Below are 24,135 nucleotides of genomic sequence, written 5' to 3' on the forward strand. Positions count from 1 at the left end.
TTCACAGATATTTCTGAGGCTTGTTTCCATGGAGACTCCAGATCCTTGCAATCTAGCCGGTAAAACTGACAATCAAGATTAACCATCAGGCAGAGGACAAATTAAAAGCTGAAGAAAAGAACCATTCACTAGAGGAAAAGGGCTTCAGACATTCAGGAGATACTTCTAAGATAACGCTCAGATAAGACTGCCTGCCGGACCAGGAGACAGATTGCTGGAGTGCCTGCCTATTGTGCTCAGAACAGTGAGCTCATTCTCAGAAACACAAACTTTAACAACCTTCTCCTTCCCAAGGGAAATGACTTTAATTGATCACAGCTCAAATTGCAGGAAGTAATGGATGGGTGCCCATATTTACTAAACACAATAAACTTGAGGCTGCACTATGACCTGGAAGCAAATAGAGTCCTCTTTGTTAGAACCAAAGGAAGTGCACAAACATGGTAGAGGCTCAGCCCGTCCGTCTTTCTACGGTCACCTTCTAAATATTCAAAGCGTAATTCTTTTAGGGTCATTAGTACCCGAGTCAGAATTTAATTTTGTGTGTGTGCGTGTATGAACTGATGCGCACCATGTGGGTGCAGATGCCCACAGAAGTCTGAAGAGTGTGTCAGATTTTCCGGAACTGGAGTTAGGGCTGCGTGTAGCCTGCTGTGGGTGCTGGGAAACAAACCTACACTATTTAGTGCACTTCGTGCTCTCAGCTTGAGCCATCTCTCCAGCCCTGCAGACTTCCTTTTGAAACCTTAATATTGCTTCACTGTTATTGTGGGAAAGGCAGGAGTAAAGGATGGAAGCAAGAAGCACTTACACAAGTGGAGAAAAAAAAAAAAAAAAAGAAGAAGAAATCAAACAACAAAGAAAAACAAAACCAAACCACCTGAACCTTGAAATCGATGGGAACGGTACACACCAGAGGCTGTCCTGATGGGAGCTGGGCACACCTGAGCCTTGTTCTGAGATGGGAGCTGTGGATACCTGAGCCTTACACCACTCCCATCTCAGTGCAAGGCTCAGGGTGATGACTAGGCCAATTGGATGGGTAGTGGTGCAGCGGTCCATCGAGGCAGAGAAGAGCAAGGACAAAGGTCTGAGAGATGAGGGCAACCACTGAGAACTGGAGCATCCTGAACTTTCTGGAAGAGATACACTTGGGCAGTTAAGCATCAAGCAGGCTGTTATGATGCAAGTCAACGGCCTTGCACAAAAGGAGCCTCACAGTCCTGTAATCCGAGTGAACCCAATGACTTCCTCAGCATCTCATTAAGTACCTGGTCCGAAAACCCCATTTCTTCCTTGCAAAAAAGAACAGCACCTCATTTGTAAGTTTGTTGCTTTCATACTTTGACAAGATCTAACTAGCAGGGAGCTCATTAATTTCACTGTTTTTAAACTTTAAAACAGAGTAAAAACACTGGCTTCCACAAAAAGCCTTCTTGGTATGAACTGACATTCCCTGAAAAGGCCACATCTCTGTCACACATCTACAAACTGACCAGAACTTTGTCATTATGGAGACTTGCAAGGCTGCAGACAGAATGATCTCGGGCTATCTTGAATTCCTCTAGTAACTGTTTAGCACACCTCCACCACATCTGACACCCTTTTGCCAATCAGGTAACACCTTTGGAATGTACTAACTTAGGAGATCGGATCATTATTGTACCCTAAAGCCAACAAAGCCATCAGGGTAGCATCTGATTTGGCAACGGCTTCCTCCCACTATAACCCATCTGTCTAAGGTCCCACCAGTGTATGAGGGGACTGCATTTGTGACTGACTTGTTCTGTGACCATAAAAGCTTATGCCATAACCTTTATAGCAGTACGTGTCCTTCAGAGTAACCTGAATCCACGTTCCCGGGTCACATTCACTTAGATTTGACGAAGAATAAATTTCTCATCTTTCTTTTGGCACAAGAGCTGTGTGTTTTGCATTGTTATGGCCTTTCTTAGAAGAATGGGAGGGGTGTGTGTATGTGTGTGTATATACAATCTTCCACTAAAATTCCTTTTTATGAATTCTTCCGCCACAGATTAAGTCAAAGAAGTATTTTTCGAGCAGGGAAGAAAGTATGGAAGACACAAAGACAACAAACCTTACCAAAAAAAAAAAAAAAAAAAAATTCAGATTGATGGCTCCAATCTGACAATGAGTTAAGGAGTGATGGAAAGATTACATAAATCTTCAATTGGTTCCGTCCTTGTTTCCAACTCATACATAGCCTCTTAGCTATTAAAAATGATTTCCTTAGTACAACCGTTAACTTTGAGGAAAAAGGGACAGTAATTTTGCCATGTTTAAGGAGCCCCCGCTATAAACAGCTCTGGTTCCAAGGACAAGCGACTCATTGAGATCACTGCTTTTCTCTATCTGCCAACTGCTTTAGTTACAAAGAACCTCTCCAGGGAAATGTCACCACTAGACTATGTCTAGCCTTCTACAGTGAGGGTTCAGGCAAAGATGTTAGGCCTCAAGGATGTCCCAAACCTCCACTGCAGCTCAAGGCTACCAGTTTTAAGAGGCTCTCTATGCCTTGTTAAGTTGGCTGAATAGAGATCCACAAATGAAGTAAAGAAAAATAAGTTACCACCTTAGAATCTTACTGTAGGGTAAACACCTGGTTTACCGTGACTGTTCTGATCCCGAAGCCGTCGCACACAGCCAAAACTGCAGCAGAACTGTAGGGTCAGATGAAATGTGGTGCAGCCCAGGGTTCTCTCTCTCACGGGACCTCAGGAGCACTGTTCAGCCTTCCAAGTCTAAACTTCCTTCTCAGGAAAGCAAGGATCCACACATTCCAGTTAGGTAAGGACTAAAAGTGACACTAAAACAAAGTTCTAGCTATGTGTGTTAGACTTAATACTACAAATGGATTTTGAGTGATCATTTATTTCAAGGATCTAAAATTTCAAATCTCGGAGCAGTTCATTTAAAAGCAACTCACTCCATCTACCATATTCTCAGATTTTTAAAATTATTTATGTGCATTCATGTGCCTGCATGAATGTATGCAGTCCGTGTGTGTGTGTGTCCCCTAAATAACCAGGGAGTATATCAGATCCTCTGGAATTGAAATTACATGTCATTGTGAGCAGCCTGACATGGGTGCCGGGAACCACTCAGATCACCTAGAAGAGTTAGCAAGCGCCCTTAACCATCTCTCCTAACATCTACTTCCTTAGGGAATGTTGCTGCTTATGTCACCATATTGATGACATCACAGGAACCCAATTCAACTTTCCTGCCACAAAACTGTTCTTAAGCTTGGTACTGACTTAATGTGAACAACATAGACAACTTTTTAAAAGCCTGTGAATGAGTACCATTACGTGCCATACACCATCAGGGTATAGCTCTTTCTTCAAATGACGACAACTGTAACACAGTGATCTGACACCATTACTTTGGTGTCAAGATGTTATTACAATTGACTCTGCCCTAACAGTTCCCCTTGTTTTCGGTGTTATCACAAAGGCCAAGTGGCTAGGGTCCCAAACATGCACACAAAGTTTGCCGTTTGTTAAACATTTGTCAGACACCTTTAAGGTGGTTAATTCCAGCAGCTGCGGCATGGGTGCAAATTAGTCATTATGTAAATGAGCAACTAACAATGACCTGGAATCAGGGGTGAGGTCATGAAGTCAAACTGTAGGTGAACTTTCAGTTAGAGAATACGGCTCTGAGGAATGAAACCACATTTCAGACGAAAGCACCCAGCTCCCCTGCTTTCCTCTCCGGTGAGTATGGTCTTAGGAAGCATGTGCTCTGAAGAAGTAAGAGAAAGCCCTTTTACATTTCATGATTGGTTTAATCAGGTAATTCCAGGGGAGGGGCAATCTCTGAAACAAACTGTCTACCATCTGGTGCATCCAATTACATGGCATGGTGGAACAAAAGCAGTTACAAACTCATATCTGCACATTTACACTGTATACTCACAACTCTCAAGTTAGTTCACTCTATGTGGGGAGATGCATGAGCAGAGGAGTTGAGCAGGCTTCCAATGCTCACTAGGAAGAATGCAGTCAGGATCCTAGTGGGGTAATACACAAGTGAGGCACTTCTGAGGTCAGGAGAACAGAAAGCAAAACGGACTACACACTGCAAATGTTCACACAAAAACTTGCGCTTCTTCAATACAAAGGCTTTCGATTAGATTACTCTTGAAAATTTTCAACAATTTAACAACCTTTGCAATTTTAGCTTTTGGGGTAACAATGGATAACATTAGTGCATCAAAGCAACTGAAAGGTTTCTAGTTGCCCATCTGCTGGGCAACTGGCACTGTAAAGCCCCTTGTAATTCTCCTTCCCTCCCTGCCTTTATTTTGAGTTGTATAAATCACCTCTGCTTGTCTGTGTCGACATGTTTTAAACTTTTTTTTAGTTTGACTCACCATAAAACACCTATGGCTCCATTACAATTTATAACAACTTTCTAGTGTTTCCTGTAATATTCAGAAATGTAATTCTGGAAGTAAAAATCAAGAGTAAGAGCAACATTTAGTGATGAGTTGGTTTTATCGGTTAACTAAAGATCTCCCGAGTTATTTTTCAGAAAAAGGTTACACTTGCTCAATGCACTGTTGGACTACAGTTAAAATTACTTTAAAACACATTAATCCAAGTTACATATTGCAAATATAATCAGACACTCGATTTCAACACAAGATCCATACAATTCTCTACATTGCCCATTTAAAGGAAAGTACATGTTTTCTGCAATCTGAAGACTGACATGGCATTAAGAAACACCTGTGTGCCACTTAGTTAAGGGAGAGGAAAAGCAAGACTCGCCCAAAGAATTAGATGGCACTATACACATCAAAGTGCATTTGTATTATTTCAGAAGCTCATTTTAGGCACTGCTGAATAACCAATGAAAATAGGTAGTTTCAAGTTTTTCCCTTTAAATTTTAAGCCCTGCCTCATCATCAACATCTACTCAGAAACACACACTCTCTGGAGTTGTCATGATAAAATACAGAAAATTATGTTTATTTTTTTTAAAAAATTCTCCCTGACTGGCACTGGGAAGAAGACAGGAATACCATTTTGGTAATGGCTTCTGAGTTAAAGGAACTGGTTGCACAAATGCTTCAGTACTTATGTAAGTTTGACTGCCAGTTCCGAGTTTCAATAAATATTTTAAAACAGAATATGTAAGGAAAAAAGTGCTTAAAAATCTTTCAGCAATCAAAAACTGCATTTGAGGAAAGATTTCTTTACATTCCTTTGAGCTGTTCCTTACTGGTTTCTCTGGTGGGCAGTGGCCACCCCCTGGACAGCCCTTCCTCAATTGTTAATGGCAGACACCCTCTCCATCTCTCAGCGCGGGTCTAAAGTCATCCAGCAGGTGGCACTGGAACTCCACATGAGCTCCTGCTCAAGAAAGAAAGGCTGCTTCTTCCTCTTAAGCCAAGAGGGCCACTTGAGAACTAGAGATTCTGAGCAAACAAGCCCATCAGGCAGAGAATTCTTTCTGGTTGTGCATTCAAATGATTTCGTTTTCAGTATTTACTTTTACTTTACCAGTTTTGTTGAGCCATCTGCTTAAACTTTAGACAAAAGAGAAGGTTTAAAGAAAACCCTTAATGGCAGTGCCAAATCTATACAGCGAACAAGAAATCTTTCCTGAATCCACCTGCACAGCCTTGGGGATCAGATTAAACTGTCCGTATGATTCACAAAGGGACTCGATAACATTACATCCTCAGATACTTTTCTGGACCGGTTTAAATTCATGTGTGCTAATTACAAAGATCCAAGGTAGGAAAAAAAAAAAGAAAATAAAAATAATTTCATTACCATAGTTTTTAATGAAGAGAAATGTTTAAAATTGTAAAGGAAAAAATGGGAACGGGATGGCAAAATCTTAGCAGCAAAGTGGTTAAACAAACTGAAAATATTAATGCACAAACATTAAAATATTAAAGCATGTATACTGCGTATAAAATACAGTACAGAACCAGGAGATGCACTGTAGTGACTAGTGCTTAACAGAAAAGAAAGATTAAACTTGTTCTTCCCAGAAGTATATACACAGTTCATTTCCACGGCATTTCCTATGTAGCCAGCAAGTTATTTTCTTCAGTTATTCACACCTTGCTCCAACCTGAATTATAAACCCAGAACTTACAAATATGAATAATCATTCACAAGGAAAACCAGTATTTCTATTTCAACAATAAAAAGGAATTTTGAAAGTTAACAGTCTGCTCTAGGAAACCAAGTTTATCTGAGAACGTCAGGGGTGAAGATCATCTGTGTAGCAGCCTCCAAATATAGAAACAGTAAAAATAAGACTTAAAATTGCTGCTACAGTGTCCGGTTTTGGATTTTGTTCATCCAATTGATTTTTAGTACAAAACTAGAAATAGCCTCTTCTTCATAACATCTATAGTTATCAATATATTTTTCTTCTTTTCAATGTGAAATAATACTTCAAGATGATCTATATACATAATGTTGTCAGTTCAAGCTGTCATATAAATATAAATGCTTTCTTAAAAAAAAAAAGTATTTTACAGACAGATAGTGTTATATATACATTGTTCAGTTTGACCTGGGGCAAAAGAAGAAAGCTAACGCAAGCTTAAGTGTGACACACAGAATGAACGCTACGGAAATGACACTGAAAACCTGTAGAATGAATTTCAAATGGTAGTGTGATTTTCATTTTCTATCACATCAGAAACTTTAAGCCGTTTAGAAAAACAAACAGACAAACAACAACAAAAACCCGGCACACTGCTTAACTTTCCTCCCTAAAGAAGTATTTTTGAAAGAATCCCTCACATGGTTAGTTTTACTGTAACATTAAAAAAAAAAAAAAAAAAAAAAAAAGGCCATTTAGGCAATTTGACCCCAAAGGACTTTAAAACTGTTTGTTGGATCATACCACTTTGTAAATCAAACATCTCCTAATACAAATGCTTTGTGACAGGAATGTGATGTACAAGATCTTCCGTTCACAATGGCAGATTAAATACTTTCCTGGGAGAGTTCTGCATACATTTTAATGTAAAGTAACTTTGCTCCTGGCTAGCTGAAATGACATAAAATGCAACTGAGAAGTGTTATATTGTTGCGTGAGTAACAAGCACAGAGGATTAAGCGCGGAAAAATCAGTGAGACAGCTGTGCACGTTCCGGCTTAGCAGAACGGGAAGCCGAGACCTCAGGAGGAGACTGTCCCACACTAACTGTCCAGTTAACGCTTCTGCCTTGTAAAACCTTTATAAATGCAGTTAAGCTTTTTGAAGGAGGAAACTCTGAAAGAAAACAACTTGCTGGTTGAATACCACAAAACAAAACAACTAAACCCCTTCTCTTTCTTCTATGTTTACTCAGTCTCTTCATATAAAAATAAGTGTTACGTTTCCATCAGAACATTAGACAATTACATCTGTGCTTAAAAAAAAAAAAGGTTGGTCACTCAAGGCTATTATAGAGTATTTTAAAGATTTTAGATTTCCAGAATGTACAGATATAACTCAATATAAACTGCAGCCAAAGAGAAGTGAGGATGAACTTACCAAATCTTTCACATGGATACAAACGTTATTAACTAGATGAGTTAAATACTCAAAATATATGGAATGTGGCGGTAGACGGGTGCACATCTACCTCAGAGCTAGAAGGGCAAGAAAAGTTTAATATGCCATAGTTCGTACCTTACATTTAGTTAAATATAAACATTTGTTATTTATACATAAAACTGCTTTCAAAAAACAACTAATGATTTAGTTGCACTTGTTTTATCTCTTTTAGTTTCCCAAGTATTAACTTTTCTGTACTGAAATCACTGTCCTTTAGTGCACTTTTTAGTTAATGTCCTAAAGAATTCAAATCTTTAAAAAGTCCCATCACCTAGTGCATAAATATAAAAATGCCAAAATTAATCCCTTTTAGTTGGATCATATTCTATGTTGACCTTTTGTAGTCAATAACCAGAAATGACTTCCTTCTGTAAATGCTCTATGATCTGTCCCAGAACATGCCATGCACTCAGGGAAGACATCAGGCATGGCTAGCATCTGTAAATCTCAACAACTGACGAGTTCTGCTTCCTCCACGCGTGGCCCCAATGATACCAGGCAAGATTCCATACTGCTTGCCAACAGCTTCCACAAATCCAAGTTAGCTAACTCCTGGAGATGAAGATTTTAAGCTCATGCCAGCCCTGCACGGCTTCACCCAGCAGCCTTATGCTTCCCGCCGCAGCACCCACACGCCTCACCACAGCGATGGCACATTCTCAAAGGGACGTAGCAGCACATACATGGTACAATGAAGGACAGAGCTACCAGGGCTAACCACCTTAGGCAGAACTTGTCATCGCTAGTGTCACATGAACAAGGGTCAGAAAAGTCTCCCTCTGAGTCTGACATACAATGATACAGCATGCTCTCGGCACAGAGCATGCAACTAACTTGGTATATGCATCTTTTGACAGGATCTGGGGCATCCTGGCATTTCCCCCTGCCATTTTCTTCATGATTAAACCTTTCCTGGCAGTACACGCAGCGGGAACGCTCCCCATCCTCTTTTCTTCGTTTTGACTTAAATTTTAATGAGGGAGGCTGTGTCTTAAATACCACAGAGTCTTTCAGGGAACTTAACTTAGTCTCATCTCCACAGTGGTAGAGATAGTCTGATTTTTTACAGTCTTGTTTAGAAAATGGAACATTGGAGTCAGTATCATCTCTCTCCAAGTCATTTTTCCACATGTCTGGATGTCTGTAGTCTGCATACCGACGTATCAAGATATCTCGAGGATTTATTCTGACAATCTCATCCTCATCTTGAAAGCTGACATGTCTGATTGACTTCAAGGGGACCTAGACAAGATAAAAATTGCCGTAAGGACTCTGGTGGTTAATTTTATGTCAATTTGGTGGAGCGATCCTACCTAGGGATCCATTCAAGGAGCTCCTTGACAAAGTTTTGAATGAGAGCAACCTGACAGCTGGCACATCCAATCAGACGACACCTATAACAAAAACTATTATCTCCCTATGGCAAGATGAAGTTCCGCCAGCAGGGTGCCTTTGGATTCAGGCTCCAGTTTTTCCCTTATTTCCATCCTAATATCTTATCCTGCATATTTCAGACTTTTATTTCTCTCCAGTACTGGAGATTAAACCTAGACCCTTGTGCCTGCTAGGCAAACAGTAAGCTACACTAACTGTTAGAAAGTTAGCTACACTAACTAGCTCTCTTTGCACTTTGTCTTTTGAAAACAACCTCACTGTGCTGTCTAGGCTGGTCTTGTTCTTTCATTCTTCTTGCCTCAGCCTCTTGAGTTCTGTACTTATAGGTCTGTGCCACAAGACCGGGACCAGATTTTGGATCTGTATCCCATTACTACTACAGAGCCAGTTCCTTAAAACAGAAGCTCTACCTACTTATCCCACTGGCTCTGCTTCATAGATTTTAGTGTCAAGAAACTAGGTGCCACTGTAATATCTTTTAAAATGTATAAATGGGATTTTTGACAAAAAAAAGTGTTTTATGAGAAATTACTGGTAGAAATATGGCCTATCAGGTCCTCCTGGTAAGGACTCAGGCTGAAACTAGAACACACTACTGGACACTGGAAGAAAAGAAAATATAAGTGACAAGATCAATCATGTTTGGTACACTTGGAAGATAGAACTTGGAATGCAATGATATTCAGCAGAAGTACTAAAAGTGTGGCACAACTTTCTTCTTGCTTATAATACTGTGTGTGTGTGTGTGTGTGTGTTTGTGTGTATACATGTACACACATACATAAACTGAAGGGCTAGCTAAACAAAGTGAAACTAGAAGAGCTGGATAATTCTAATTTACTGCCAACAACGGAGAAGTGGAGAGGCTACCAGGGCTTAGGGATGGATAAGGCAAAATGCCAACGTGGACTAAAGCAGGCAGGGCAGGATGGAAACAAAAGGCTGGCTCTCTGGGTCTCTTCAAAATATGCCAAGAGCACTGTGCGGCTACAGGCATACCCCCAATCCTCCCAGTAATGAGGCCTGACTCTAAAGATCGGATTGAGAGGTCTTCCTGCAGCACTTTAAGAGGGAAGGCTCATTTGTTTCAGCAGACCATGCTGTGGTATTCTAAGATTTTGATGGCAGTGACATCACATAGGGGTGAAGTACAGCATGGAAGAGCACCAACGCAAGAGAGCCAAAAGGCCAAATACAAAACCAAAGGTGCTTAATTCCACGCCCTAGAACCGAAGGAAATCCTTATTAGGTTTTGGTCTTCCTTAGGATGAACTATAACATTTCAGTCTCTCACTGCAACGGGACTACTTCTACTCCATGCTTTCCTAATGTTGTACTCTAGAAGCTATCTTCTGTCTGGTTCCAGATGTTCACAGCTACAGAGGAACTTTGTCTCAAGATGAATCATTCCTCAGGGGTCACCCACACTTTGGTGAGATGACAGCTCAAGACTTGGGACTCAGAGCAGATGTTGGAGTGGGACAAGCCTCTGGGACTCTTGGAGGCAGGTGAAGGATGCATGCACTAAATTAAAACCTGCAGTTTCTGTTTTTTCCTATCTGATGATGCAGATTCAACAGCCACTCAGATTTAATGGAGTTGAGGTATCCAGGTGCAGCAGACACATACTGAATGAGTCTCATGAACATTTCATCCACAGGGATGCTGAACTAGGACGAGGAGATAAATGAACATTACTTACCCTATTTTGGGACTTCAGGCTCCCACATTCCTTAGATATTTGCCGCTGAACATATTCCATACTTCGGCTCTGAATGTCTAGGCCTTGTTGACTGAATGGTATCTAAAATTCCAATTTCTTTATTAGGTGACAGCAGTATAAATTTCTTACTTTTAACAAAACTAAGTACAACATACATTTCAAGCCTTTGCACCTCATAGGTTTAAGTTATGTCTAAGCCCCCCCCCACACACACACATAAATACCAAAGAGTCCTCTTTTAATAAAAGGAGAGCGGGTCAGGGGCTAGAGAGATGGCTCAGTGGTTAAGGGCACTTGCTATAAGAGTAGCAAGGGTTTGGTTCCTAGCACCCACATGATGGCTCACAACCACCTGTAATTCAGTTCCAGGGGAACCGAGCCCTTTTCTGGCCTCCACAGGCACCAAACATGCATGTAATGTGCACATAGGCAAAATATTACACATGTAAAATAAAATAAATCTCAAAAACAAAGAAAGGAAAGCCGAATCACATCCTTTCCATTTTACTCATGGAAAGAAGAAATTTGTTGTTGTGGTGGTTGTAAAAATGCTTTTTTTTGTGTGTGTATGTGTGTGGGGGGGGAGTTCACGATAGGGTTTCTCTGTATAGCCCTGGCTGTCCTGGACTCACTTTGTAGACCAGTCTGTCCTCGAACTCACAGAGCTTCGAGTGACTCTGCCTCCCCAAATGCTAGGATTACAGGTGTGTGCCACCGTACCCAGCTGTAAAAATGCATTTAAAATACAATTTAGCATGTAACGCCTTCCAACAAACAAGGGAGAAGCTGGGTATGGTGGCCATACCTGTAACTCCAGCACTTTGGAGGCTACAGAAGGAGGACCCCTGGAACTTAAGGACAACCTGGCCTACAAATGAGAGTTCTAGCCCTGTCTGGGCTACAAAGTAAAAATCTGGAGAAAACAACAAAAAGGGGGGGGGGTGTAACACAAGCATCTGTCAGCTGCTGACTGTATATACACAACACAGCAATCCAGGAGAAGATCTGTGTGGTGAGTGCTCCTCAGCAGCAAATGTCACAACAGTGGCTGTGAGGGGTGAAGAAGCTGAGAGGGGGACAATAATCCTGATGGTTATCTGGAGTGATGGACATGCTCTGGAAATGTGTAGTGGTGTTGTACAATCTTGTAAATATATTAAAACACCAAAAGTTAAATACCTTAAAAAAGAGTAATTTTTTGATATATGAATTACGTTTTTGTTTTTTTTTTTAAATCCTAAAGGCAGTCAATGTCCTGATAGATTTCTTAGCTTGAGTTGTGAAGAACATGTGAGAACAGAAACAGACTATGGTTAAATCTTAATCAGTTTTACTTTTTATAATTTTATAGTAAAAATTAAATATACAAAAAAGTAAAGAACATAATGAATTCCCCTATCAATATTTCAGTCACTCTGTTTTCTTTTTACATTCTGATCCAAACCCTGCTATTCTTAATGAAAGTGTAATTTGAAAACTAAACAAAAACTAAAACAACAATAAACAGAGAAGCACTAGAAGGAAGTAAGAGGGAAACTTTCTGGCTTAGTAAAATGGTCTAAAGGTAAACAGTAAGTGTACACTCTTAATGGCTGGGGATACAACTCTGGGATAAAGTATTTGGTTAGCACACACAAAGCCCTGGTTTCAATCCACAGTGCTACAAGAAAACAAAACCTCAAACTTCCTGTAATATTTATTTTTTCTATGAATAGACTTTAAAAAGCAAAAATGTCCATTTTCACGTATTATCCTTATTTTACTGTCTCAGAAGTCCCATATACACAGCCCATATAAACACATAAACACTCTGGAACTATCCAAGTTAATGGATCAATAAAACAGATACTGTTCTTTCATGCTATCTGTAAGTGCAAAGACAAATGGACAAGGTTGGTCTTAAACAATGGTATTACAGGATACACTCAATTAAGTGCTGCTTTTGAAAACACTGGAAATTACATGCTATTATAATCTTTAGGATAATTATCAGCTGAAAAAAAGAGAGAAGATGCTTTTTCAAAGTTAGTGACGAGTGAGCCTTCAAAATAATTCCACTCATGTGGCTACAAAATGCCCAGGGAGTAAATCCAACATACAGTCTCTTTTCGTGAAGAAAACATAAAGAAAAACATAGGAAGAACTATATGTAAGGATTATCACATTCATGAATGGCATCAAAGTCTCCCTAAGTTAATGCACAGAGTCAAAAAAAAAATTCAAATATAAACCACAGAGGCTTTTTTTAAATTAAACTTAACAAACTGCTAAGTTAGAACTTTTGCTGTACATCAACATTTCTTACAGAGACAGGATTCTAAAATAAAGATGACAATGGTACAGGTGAAGGGATAGACAAAGGGGTAAGAGATCACATCACATCAGAGACACTAGAAACAGACCCAGACATTCAGGGAAAGTTGGTAGGTGACAGACAGAGCACTATGCACCAGTTCTCCATAGGGAATAAGGACAAGTGGAGCTCCACTACAGAAGAAAAGCTGTGTTATGGGACCAAAGAAATGAAAAAAGAAAACCACAAAACTTTCACAACAGGGAATAAAATGTTGAGTTAAGCACAGAGAGGAATATCTTAATTAAAAACAGCAAAAGCAACTCAGGTATTGCATTAAAACTTAACATTCTCATTTATTAAAACACCACAGAGAAAGAGAGAGAGAGAGAGAGAGAGAGAGAAGGGAGGGAGGGAAGGAGGAAGAGGGGGAGAGAGAGAGAGACTAGGAACCACACATAAACCTTAGAAGGCTCAGCATTCAGAGCACATAGCAAAATAACACTTAGGTTTATTACTCGGTATGAGGTTTGACCTGATAGCATGTACTTAAATAATTTATCAGCAATAACAGCTATTTCCAATTACTGGAACTTGTATTGACCAATCTACATTCCCTGGGCATAAGGCATACATTACTTACATAATCTAACTACACCTTCTTTAAACTGAAGTGACCTGATGAGGTCACACATCTGAATGTGAATTTTGCAAACTAAATAAATAAAATAAGAAAGGTAACAGCTGGAGGTTTGTTTCTGAGGATACAACCAGACCAAAACTCTTGCCAGCACCTGCCCTCATGACCGCCTCACTGTTGTCCTGAATCTAGATACACACTAGCCAACTCTGCATGGTACATGCCTTCCAATCACACAACACCAAGGAACACTGCCTGAAACACTCTGGCTTAGATCCAAGACTACTATGTGCTATGGATGGCAGTCTTTTTACTGCACACGAAAAGCTCTCTGCATTTACAGAACTGTGATGGTTTAAAATGGGCTTTATTATTCTCTTGCTATCACCCTCAGCATGTACCAGCAGTCTATCTTTAGACTGTACTGTTAGAATATCTTATTTCAAAAGTTTCTCACAAGTTTAAAAAAAAATTAAATTTTGGTGAAGGGGTAGGATATTTACCTGCAAATTTCTGAAATGGCTCTAAACATGTACTTGTGAGAAGTGGCATTCTCAGCATTGACAGTTATGAATCAAAATATGGAGCAATTCACAAACATTTCAAAAGATACCCAATGTCCTGAAGTATTAAGTACCCAGGCAGGATTTATACGTTTATGCATCAGGTATGTGCCTGTTGCCTGTAGTCTAGACTGGCACACTGCAGTCCCTGGAACTGGAGTTAAAAGCTGTGGGTCCCTGTGTGAGTTCTGAGAATAGAACTAGGGTCCTCTAGAAAAGCAACCAGTTCTCTTAACCACAGATCATTGGTTTAGTTACGTAAAACTGAATGAGTCTTATTAGTGTGTTGTCTCCAGTAAATGGTAAACTTAAATGTTGCCAAGAAGCTGTTTTAAAATAAACTTACAAACTATCACTTGTATGCCTATTTTATATCCTCATATGCTCATGGTCACACAAAAAGTTCTAGGACTGGACCAACTTGTCACTGAGTCTGTTACAGCACATCAGTCTCAAACATCCACCCACGCACTCCCGGAGAAACTCACGCATGCAAATAGCTGGAGAAAACAACTGTCAGCAATAACAAAAACCTGGCAGAAGAAAAAGAGCAAATGTAGGGAAAAAAAAAAAAAAAAGGCAGAACACTAAGCACCTAAAAAGCAACATAACAGAGGGTAAAGACAAAGGTCAGGCTGAGATGCTCCTGAACTGTGTGGTGGTTTCTTTGATGCTCTGTAATTAACATTTTGCAAACCTCTGACCATACCTCAACTCACAGACACCATCTTGCTCATGGTAAAATGACTACCATGAACTTCAAAGTAAGAAGAGCAGCTATAATGACTTGCATGTCAGTAGGCTCAACTAAGCCCTATTACTACTTTGAAATAATGTACTTATCTATGCAAACCACTTAAATAGCCCATAGAAGACTAAGTGCCAAAGAAAAACAAGGGCAGTGTCTGTAAGCATTTCTGGAGGGATGTCTCTAAACTAGCATCAGGGACATTTCTCCACAGGTCTCATTTTTACAACTGTAATCGGCATGTGTATTGCCCACCTTACTTCAGACCTTTTCAAGGACATCTACACAGTGAACCCCCTGAGAGATATAATGTTCTCTCTCTGAGGCAGGCTCGTTTAGTGCCCAGGGAAAGGAATAGGGAAGGAATAGTCAAGCCTGTTACAGTCTTGACCTCCTGAAGCTGAAGGTTCTGTTTTAATTTTTAGAATTTCATATAAACTCCTATACATATATAGATTGTTTTCTCCTCCCTTCTTCCAAATCCTTCTGTGTCCTCTGCTACCCCTATGAAATTCATGGTCTCTTATTCTTTAATTATTATTTTTACATATTCCATTTAAACTTATGACTACAACCTGCTGAGTCCCTTTTTATATTTTTCATGTCTTTAGAGCTGACTTCTTGGGATTAGATAACCCACCAGGGGCTCATTTTTGAATTCTCCTTCTCAGTACTGATTTAATTGCCCACAGCTCGTCAGCTAGGCGTGAGCCCTTGTGAGAACTCCCCTATGCATGCTGCCATGCCGATTGGTGTTCAGTTTTCCGGTCTTGCTTAGGCAGACATATTGCTGAGATTTCATAGGTGCAGCACCTTCCTCATATGTAGAAGACCCTCTCACAGTAGGTACCCTGGTTCTCTGGCTCTTTAATCTTCCATGTTTCCTGAGCCTTAATTATATGGGTTATGTTTGTACTGTAGATGTATCAACTGGAGCTAGGCACCCTATGGTCCAACTGTTCCCACATTCTCCCCAGTTGTGGTTTTCTGTCATGGTCTCTGTCTGCCGCAAAAAGAAGCTTGTTTGGTAAGGGCTGAGAGAGCTACGCTACCTGCGGGTATAAGAGTATTTAGAATTGTTAGAAATTAAACTGATTTAGGAAAGTGGCAGCTGTTGGATAGCCTCTAGTGTCTATGACCTTAACAGCTACCGGCAGTTGGCTAGGTTTAAAGTACTAGGCATGAATTCTCTCATCTTCATTGGGCCCAATGTCCAACTAGAAAGCTGATGGTTACCCACTGAATATAAGCACCATTACTGCATCTTTCAGAATATTCTAGTAATTGTGGGTATGTTACAGCTGGGTAGGTCTACTGGTTACTTTTCTCCCTTGGCTGCTTGCACAGCTTCTCTAAATACTACGAAAGCCGGTGCTCATTGAGGAGGAAGCTTTACATCTGCACATCTAACTGTAGAGAGGAAGCCCTCTGTACATTTTCCTGAGCAAACACCAACCTGGCTTTAGAGAGTAAGCCAACCAACATGAAAATGAAGCTCAGGCTATTATACTGAAAAATAAGGCTCTTTGTGTGGACAATCTTGTACTATTTGGAGGACTGTATAAACATAGAAGCTAAATTTGGTAACTACAAGTAAGTTAACACTTTAGATTTTACAGTTCAGCAGGGTAATTGTCCAATCCTTTTGAAAAGGTAGCTAAGTTTCTCTGAACAGAAAAGGATCCATTAAGCTAACTCTGTTGCAGACAACTAAATATTCAAAGCATATTAATTCCCCTGTTGAACATTTTTTTACTCACACCAAGAACTTTTTGGTGGGGGGCCCAGTTCATGATTTATTGTATGCAGAATATGTGCTAAGATGAGAATCACTGGTTCTATGATCCTCTTGGTTTAAATTTTGCATTCTGTTTTTTATGTATTATCTCTTTAAAACTCAAGTATTTGAATCTTGGAAAAGGAACTTTAGTTTCAGTTATTTTAAAAAGCAAAACGAGGCACCTGCTTGCAAACTAAGGGTCAGATATGTGGAAAATTTTCCATGGTGCCTTCCAGATTATATTCAACTATAAATGGTATGGAATCCTAACGCCATTATGCTGAATATAAGAGTGTTTTATGTGTATAAACACATCATCATCAAACCCATAATTTTGTATATTAAGCCCTTGACAAATACACGCACAGCTTTAAAGGAAACAAACTCTTAAATGTACTATCTATTAACCAAGAACTGTCTATATTAACTGAGACCTGTCTCAGTTGTCTAAAATCTTGGAGATCAGGAAAACATTGCTGTTTTAAGAGTCTAGAAATAATTTACAGACTAGAACACTGAACTATGAAGAGGTTGTAAGGCATTTACCTAACAGAGGACTTGGCTCCAAAATAATGCAATGAATATTCCTGCAAATCAGTAAGAAAAGGCCAAACAACTGTTAATGAGATGCTCTGGGTTCTTTATAATAGAATTCCTAAATGGTGATCAAACAAAGGAAAATAGTTTGCTTAACACACTAGCAATCAGGGAAATAAAACTTAAAATCACAATAAAATATTATATATTTCCACCTACTGACTACTTCAGGATAAAAGAAAAGAGATGGACTAAATACCAAGATTTCCAGGGAATGTCAACTACCTGTTGTTTCTGAGTAAAACTGGCAATCCTTGTATAACCCAGCACACAACTGTGTACCCAGGTTTGTGAAGAACACACTAGATAAGACGCCAAGGTGTTTTCCACAGTACAAAAATGTGATGATCTGGTGTGGTCTCTAGATCTTTTCCTTTGTTTTTAGTACGTGTGATTTTCTACGGTGCTCTCTGTAATGGAAACTACATGTCTCTTCCTAAAACCAACCGTGTGAGCTCTGGCCTCCCTTTGTTGAACGGTTTTCTGGAAATAGCCTCCAGCTGCTGGGAGAACAGAGCTCCTGATCTGATAGAATTAGTGCACTTGGTGTTTCCCCAACCAAATGGGAACATGGCAAGAAGGCAGCCATTGGCCAAATAGGAAAAAAAAGGCCCTTACACAGCCAGCCTCACTCCCTGTAACTCTGGCTTTTAGTGCACGGAGCCTAAGACAAAGCAGGCAAGCAGCCCTGCTGCTTGAGCTGCCAGCTGTGGTGTCTCATCCGAGCAGCCTGAGCTAAGACTCCTTCCCTGTCCGCAGCGTTCATCCTCCACATTGCCATGTTCTTTTACCGAGTATCACACTAACTTGTCTGTGGCTGTACCACCCCAGCACACCCAATCTCAACCGTAAATCAAATTTTCTTGCTTTAATAGCCTTCTGGGTTTTGATTGTTTTTAACATAGTAAAGAGCCAAGGGTCTTGGTGGTCTTCTGCAGCACACCTGTTTCTCTCTATGTGCTATACACGTGCACGGTATTCATCTTCTCACCTGGCTAACTTGGCTTTGCAAGTAGACTCTTCTGGCATTCAGATCTTCAAAAGGTAATGGTCTCATGTCGGAGCTTCGGTAAGGCTCACTGGTAACAACCGTCTCTTGCTGGAAAAGGTGATCTTTCACTAGGGAACGGGAAGTGTCCTCCTCCGTTGTCTGGTGAGAACAACATCCACAAAGAAAGATATTTCAGCACAATTAGTAACTCTATGCATCACCACCACCATGAAAGGCAATTCCCTGAACTCAAAGAACATGATAAGAAGGATTTAGAACACAAAGTTTATGAACAAAACGGATCTTCAAATTAAAAATAACTCAGAAAAAAATGAAAGGCTATTGCTCTGTAGAACTCTAATGATGAAACCTTTAATTCTACTGAAAGTAATAAAAACATATGAAAGATGAATAAATTAGCAGGAAAATGCAAACAAACATAACAACTTACTAATTAAAAATTAAAAAAAAAAAGTACACAGTGATCACGTTGCATGGAATATGAGCCTGAACTTGCTGATGGCTTACAGACATTTAAACAATCAATCACCACAAACTTAGGTAGGGGAATACACTCCATGAGTCATTTAAGACATCATTTCAAAATGTCACAAACAAAAAACGTCTAGAAAATGAGTGTTACGTAAGTGAAATGCAAATCCTAGGTTTTTCCATTTCTTTTCAGTGTAGATTATACTACTTGCTATTGTTTCCATTAATGTGTAACTACTTGAGAAGAGAATCTGACAGTCAAGTAGAAATAAATGAGTACTTTCACTGGCTCAAAGTATTACCCAAATTATTCTAAAAGAATTTGGAATAATCATTACAGTACTAGCAAATTTAAAGATTTAACATGTATACTCCATTTCTTAAATAAGTTTTAAAGAGTGTGTTATTGCTACTTCTAAAACAAACAAATAAATTTCAAAAACTAACTAGGATCTTTTAATTTTAGAAATAAATTCTACCTTTTCCTCTGTATCCAGATAATCTCCATTAATTTCTCTAGAACTCACTTTTCTGAATTACAAAATAACTATAATATTGAGTGATGCCATTTAGGTGAAAAGCAGTCATCACAACAGGAATCAAGCAATTAAAGTCTACAACATACAGAAGGCCCTACTGTCAAGTAAAGCCAACTACGTCAAAACCAGGTAACTCATATCGAAACCTAATTTTCCTAACAGTTAGCCCAAAATATTAAGACAATTAATGCTAAATTGTTGAAAGGAAGTTGGCTAAACACTGTTACTCCATAAATATTTTTTTAAAAAAGGGAAGAACAAAAAGAAAAAACAGAAAAGGAGGCACGTTTATCTGCTGGAGACCTTCAAAAATACACCACACACACAGATCTCCACAAACTGAATATAAGACATAGTAAAAAACAAATGGTTAACAGAAAGGACCTCAGAGATTTTGATTCACTCTTTAAGAGTATATAAAATTATATAGTATATAAACTTTAAATGATCAACTTTTTACTATAAATTTGTTATAGTATCAACCTTAGATCCAGTTGGGATACTCACAAGATAAAAACTGAAATAAGCATGAGTTGTAGCAGCAATAGTAATAAGGTAACTATACCTTTAATAACAATTTCTTTGATTGGGTTGTATTTTACTAAGGTATAGCCTAACGGAGATGTCATATAGGAATTCTACATTGAAGCTGGGTGCGTAGCTCAGGGTACTGGTATAGCTCGGGTAACACCCTGGGTTCCAACCCCAGCACTGCAAGGAAACATCAAAACTTTTCATCCAAAACAATAAGCCTTACTTAAAATAGGCATCTGAGCAAACACAAAATGGTTATATAAACCCATTATTACTGTGATGACTTGGGTAGAATTCTGTATTTCTGTTCTGTGAGTTGAGCGATTTTAAATATACTCTTAAATGGGCTGAGTGACCAAACAAGTGTTTGAAAAGTGCTAGGTATGCAATGTATAATAAAGCACATATTATTTATATGCTATGTAAATCAAACTAACATTTTGGACAATTCTGAACCAGAAGGAAAGTTTGATTATTTTTATGTTGTTAATTTCTTTCTTAAAAAATGGAATTATGCTTTCCCCTTAGTTTTGACTTACCATCATAATGTTTAAAAATATAAATATACTCTAAGTGAGCCAGTCGCTTTTTACAAAGCATAATGAATCTTTTCCCTTTCACCTGACATAATGTACTGCAATACTGTACCGCTGTGGCCTGAGATTTCCCAACTGAAGCAGAGTAACTCTTTAAGTCTATAAAATGACTCTCTCAACCCGTGAACCTTCCCAGCCACTTTCCAGTCTACTTCCTCATCTCAGTATCCACTGTATGACTGAAAGCATCCTTCATACCTATCTTACTTTAGTGTGATTCAAACTGGTCTTATTGCAGACTTTGACCCACCAATTCTCATGAAGACTTTTTGGTTTCTATCTCAAAGTCCTACTTATAGTTCCAACTACCAAGGCTATAAAAGACAGGCACACAACAGTGTGAAGAGGATGAGAAACAGAATCCCCAAAACACCCTGCTGAGGTAAGCAACTGCTGGTCCACAGAAATGCACTGGGAAAAAAAATCAACTGTTCAACAAGATTCGACTTTGCCTTATACACAAAAGAAATATACTGCATTGCACTTGATTAAGAATTTCATCCTTTAAGTTATCACAAATCAGTTTTAAATGAGTGGCTAGATGTTATCCAATAAAACAAAACCTTAACTTTAAATATATATATAGTATAATATATATTATATACGTCATATAGTAGTTAAAAAATCATGTGCTCAGATTTTGTCACCTTATAAAGTACAAAAAATATTCCATAATTCTTTCATCCTAATATAATCACAAACATTCTTGTGTAGTATTTCTAGTTCCAGTTCATTTTAGATTCGTCCACCACAATCAAGTATTCTGGTCAACAGATCTCCTCAGGTGTTTTTTTAAGATTAAGAATAAACTAATTCCCTCACATACCTCTCCCACCCCATCCCCAATTCCTTTTCTTTTTCCTTTAGACAGGGTCTCACTAAATATGTAGCCCTGGATGTTCTGAAACTCACTATGTCATTTAGGCTAGCCTTAAACTCATGAAGACCTGTCAGCCTCTTGCTATGTAGGACTCATATTAAAGGTGCGAGCCACCATGTTTCCCTTAGGTTTTGACTTCAGTACTTTCTAAGAGTTTTGTTTAGAAGCACCACTAGTATACAGTATTATATTCAAGCAAACGCAACAAGGTAATCTGGATGAAACAGTAAGGAGGAAACATAAAAATGTCAAGACAGAGTATCTGGCAAAGAAATAACAGTACAGAAAAATCTGGCTTACATAACAGAACATTCCAATGAAAAGTTAATTTGGCTTAAAGCTACTTTTAAATTTGTAGAGATTACTGGTTATGGACCTATTTTTGAGACATTAAGCAATAACTACACAGTTCTTGCTGGCTACATAACTCTTCATATGACCCTTGTTAAAAAAATATTTATTTTATTGGTTGTCTATTTGTTTTTACAATTTATTCACATATCCCGATTATAGCCCCCTCCCTCATCTCCTCCTGGTAAACCTATTTCTAAGATTCTAGCACAAGATTACACTTTACTTTGATCTGATTGAACAAAGGCTGAGAAATGACTCAGCAGCTGAGAGCATGGTTGCTCCCCTGGGTTCAATTCCAGCAACCAGTTCTGTGGCAGTTCATAACTATCTGTAAGTACAGCTATAGGGAGCTACGTCCTCACACACATGTACATTCAGGTACACCAATTCACAGGAACAAACAGATCAATCTTGAAAAACAAAAAACAAAACAAAACCTTGAACAAAAATATATGTGAACTATGAATAATAAAATGCAACCTGAAAAGCTTTAGAGAACTTTTAGAGCTACGTGACAGCAGTTCTAAACGACAGTGACGGCTGTGGGCAGTACGTGGAAGCACTTCACAGAACTAAAGGCCATACACACTCACCAAACTCTTAGAAACAAGAGCCTTATTAAAAGTAAAATCTTTCTAAATCAGCACATCAACAATTCATCTTCCACAGTCTGAAGATTATTTTAGACTTAAAAAAAAAAAAAAGAAAGAAAGAAAAAGAAAAGATTACAGTGAGTGCTTCTCAACAGTGAAAAGAGCACTTAAGACTTTTCATTTCTGACCGGTTGGATCTTTTTTCTGCCCAGAAACAAGCCACCTAAAACCTTTTCTTTGTACAATCTCAAGCCTGTAATGAGGCACATTTTGTGGTTATCTCAACTAAGGCTATCTTAATTCAAACTGCCAACGTTCCATCTTATCTGGATTAAAAGGCATTACAACTGACACTGAAACAAATACAAACCGGAAATAAAAAACAAAACAAAAATAAAGCCCCACAAAAACCTTAATTGTTTTACCAGCAAAATCTAAGAAAAGAAACCAAGTAAAAGAATGCGGTGGCTAAATTTTTTTTTTTTTAATATTCCCAACTTTAAATTTAGCATCCTTCTTTAAAAATCCTTAAGTAACAACTTTGCTTGTAATCAGGACTGTAATGGACACCAGAAGTAAAACATGAGCAAGATAGGATTTTAAACACAAATGATGAGCCTGTTCTAGAGCCATTCAAAGACAGTTGAAAAGAAAGGTAAATTCTTCCTGGTGCTTCCCAACAACTGTAAAGACAGTGAACTGCTAACACAGGAAGCAAACCATCCTGTATCTAACAATAATGGCAGAGATCTTAATATATGTTGAATAAATTAATGAATATTCAACATGGAGATCTCTGCTCTGACATTTAATCCTTTTAAGGGTTCATTTAAATTTGAGAAGTCTTTACTTCTACTAGGCTGAAGGAATTAAATAACGGGTTCTATGTTATGCTTTTAAACTATGTTCTAGTTGTCCTTACAAATGATGGTCCAGAAACAACTTGTAAAAAAAAGTAAGTAGTACATGGGCCAGTAGGACGGCTCAGTAGGCAAAGCACTTTCCACCAAGCCTGATGACAAGAGTTCAACCCCTAGAATGCACACGGCGGAAGAACTGACTGACTCCCAAAAACTGTCTCCGACTTCTACTTGTGTGCTGTCACACATGTTCCCTATCACACGTACCCCTCCCCCAAATCATTCACTCTCTGAAACTCTGGCACATCAGAGACAAAGGTTCATTGTCAGGGTATTTAAGAATTCTCCTTTGCAGCTTCAGTCCTGGACACTGACACTTAAAATAATGCTTTCTTGAGCCTGGCTCTGTGGTTCAGAGCACTGATACTGTCTGCCATTCTTCCAGAGGACCTGGCGTGAGGGCACCTATTCCAAGCACTTGCACAGAGGCTCACAACCATCTGTGATTTCGGTTCCAAGAGATCTGATCCCTCTTCTCTGGCTTCCTCAAGCATTGCATGGATGTGTTGCACAGACACATGCAAACACTCACACACATAAACTAAAGAGAAGGCCTCCCTTTCTACTCATCTTACGGAAGCTACCTTTCCTGTTCACTATGTAAGAGATTTCCAGAAAACTCAGCAGCTCAGAACAGCTTTCATGTCATAAACTGAGTTAGAAATTTGGGGACAACGTAGATGTACAAAAGTAATTTCTACAAACTTAAAACTATTAAGCCAAATTAATTTTTCACTGGAATGTTCTTCCGTTGCACAAGCCAGGACTGTGGACTTCCCGGTGTGATGGTATGTGGCTACCACCCTACCATCTGTGTGCTACTAACAATCTGCAATTCCTTCTTTTCTGTAGACTTTCTTATCTGGAAAGTAGTGTATGTGTGTATAAGGTTAAT

At 38.9% G+C, this 24,135-nt stretch overlaps 1 protein-coding gene across 1 annotated transcript in view; it reads right to left on the bottom strand.

Annotated features, from left to right (window-relative positions):
* Positions 1–5,798: 5,798 nt before the first annotated feature.
* Positions 5,799–24,135, bottom strand: part of Spred1 (sprouty related EVH1 domain containing 1) — a 74,510-nt gene continuing 56,173 nt past the window's right edge. The window contains exons 5-7 of the mRNA XM_055598803.1: positions 18,333–18,491; positions 10,700–10,801; positions 5,799–8,844 (exon numbers count right to left, since the gene is read on the bottom strand). Of these exons, the coding sequence (XP_055454778.1) occupies positions 8,197–8,844; positions 10,700–10,801; positions 18,333–18,491 (909 nt within the window). The 3' untranslated portion in view covers positions 5,799–8,196. The remainder of the gene's footprint in view (positions 8,845–10,699; positions 10,802–18,332; positions 18,492–24,135) is intronic.

The sequence above is a fragment of the Psammomys obesus genome, unplaced genomic scaffold (assembly GCF_907164565.1).
Source record: "Psammomys obesus unplaced genomic scaffold, mPsaObe1.curated_primary_1811, whole genome shotgun sequence".
Classification (NCBI taxonomy): domain Eukaryota; kingdom Metazoa; phylum Chordata; class Mammalia; order Rodentia; family Muridae; genus Psammomys; species Psammomys obesus.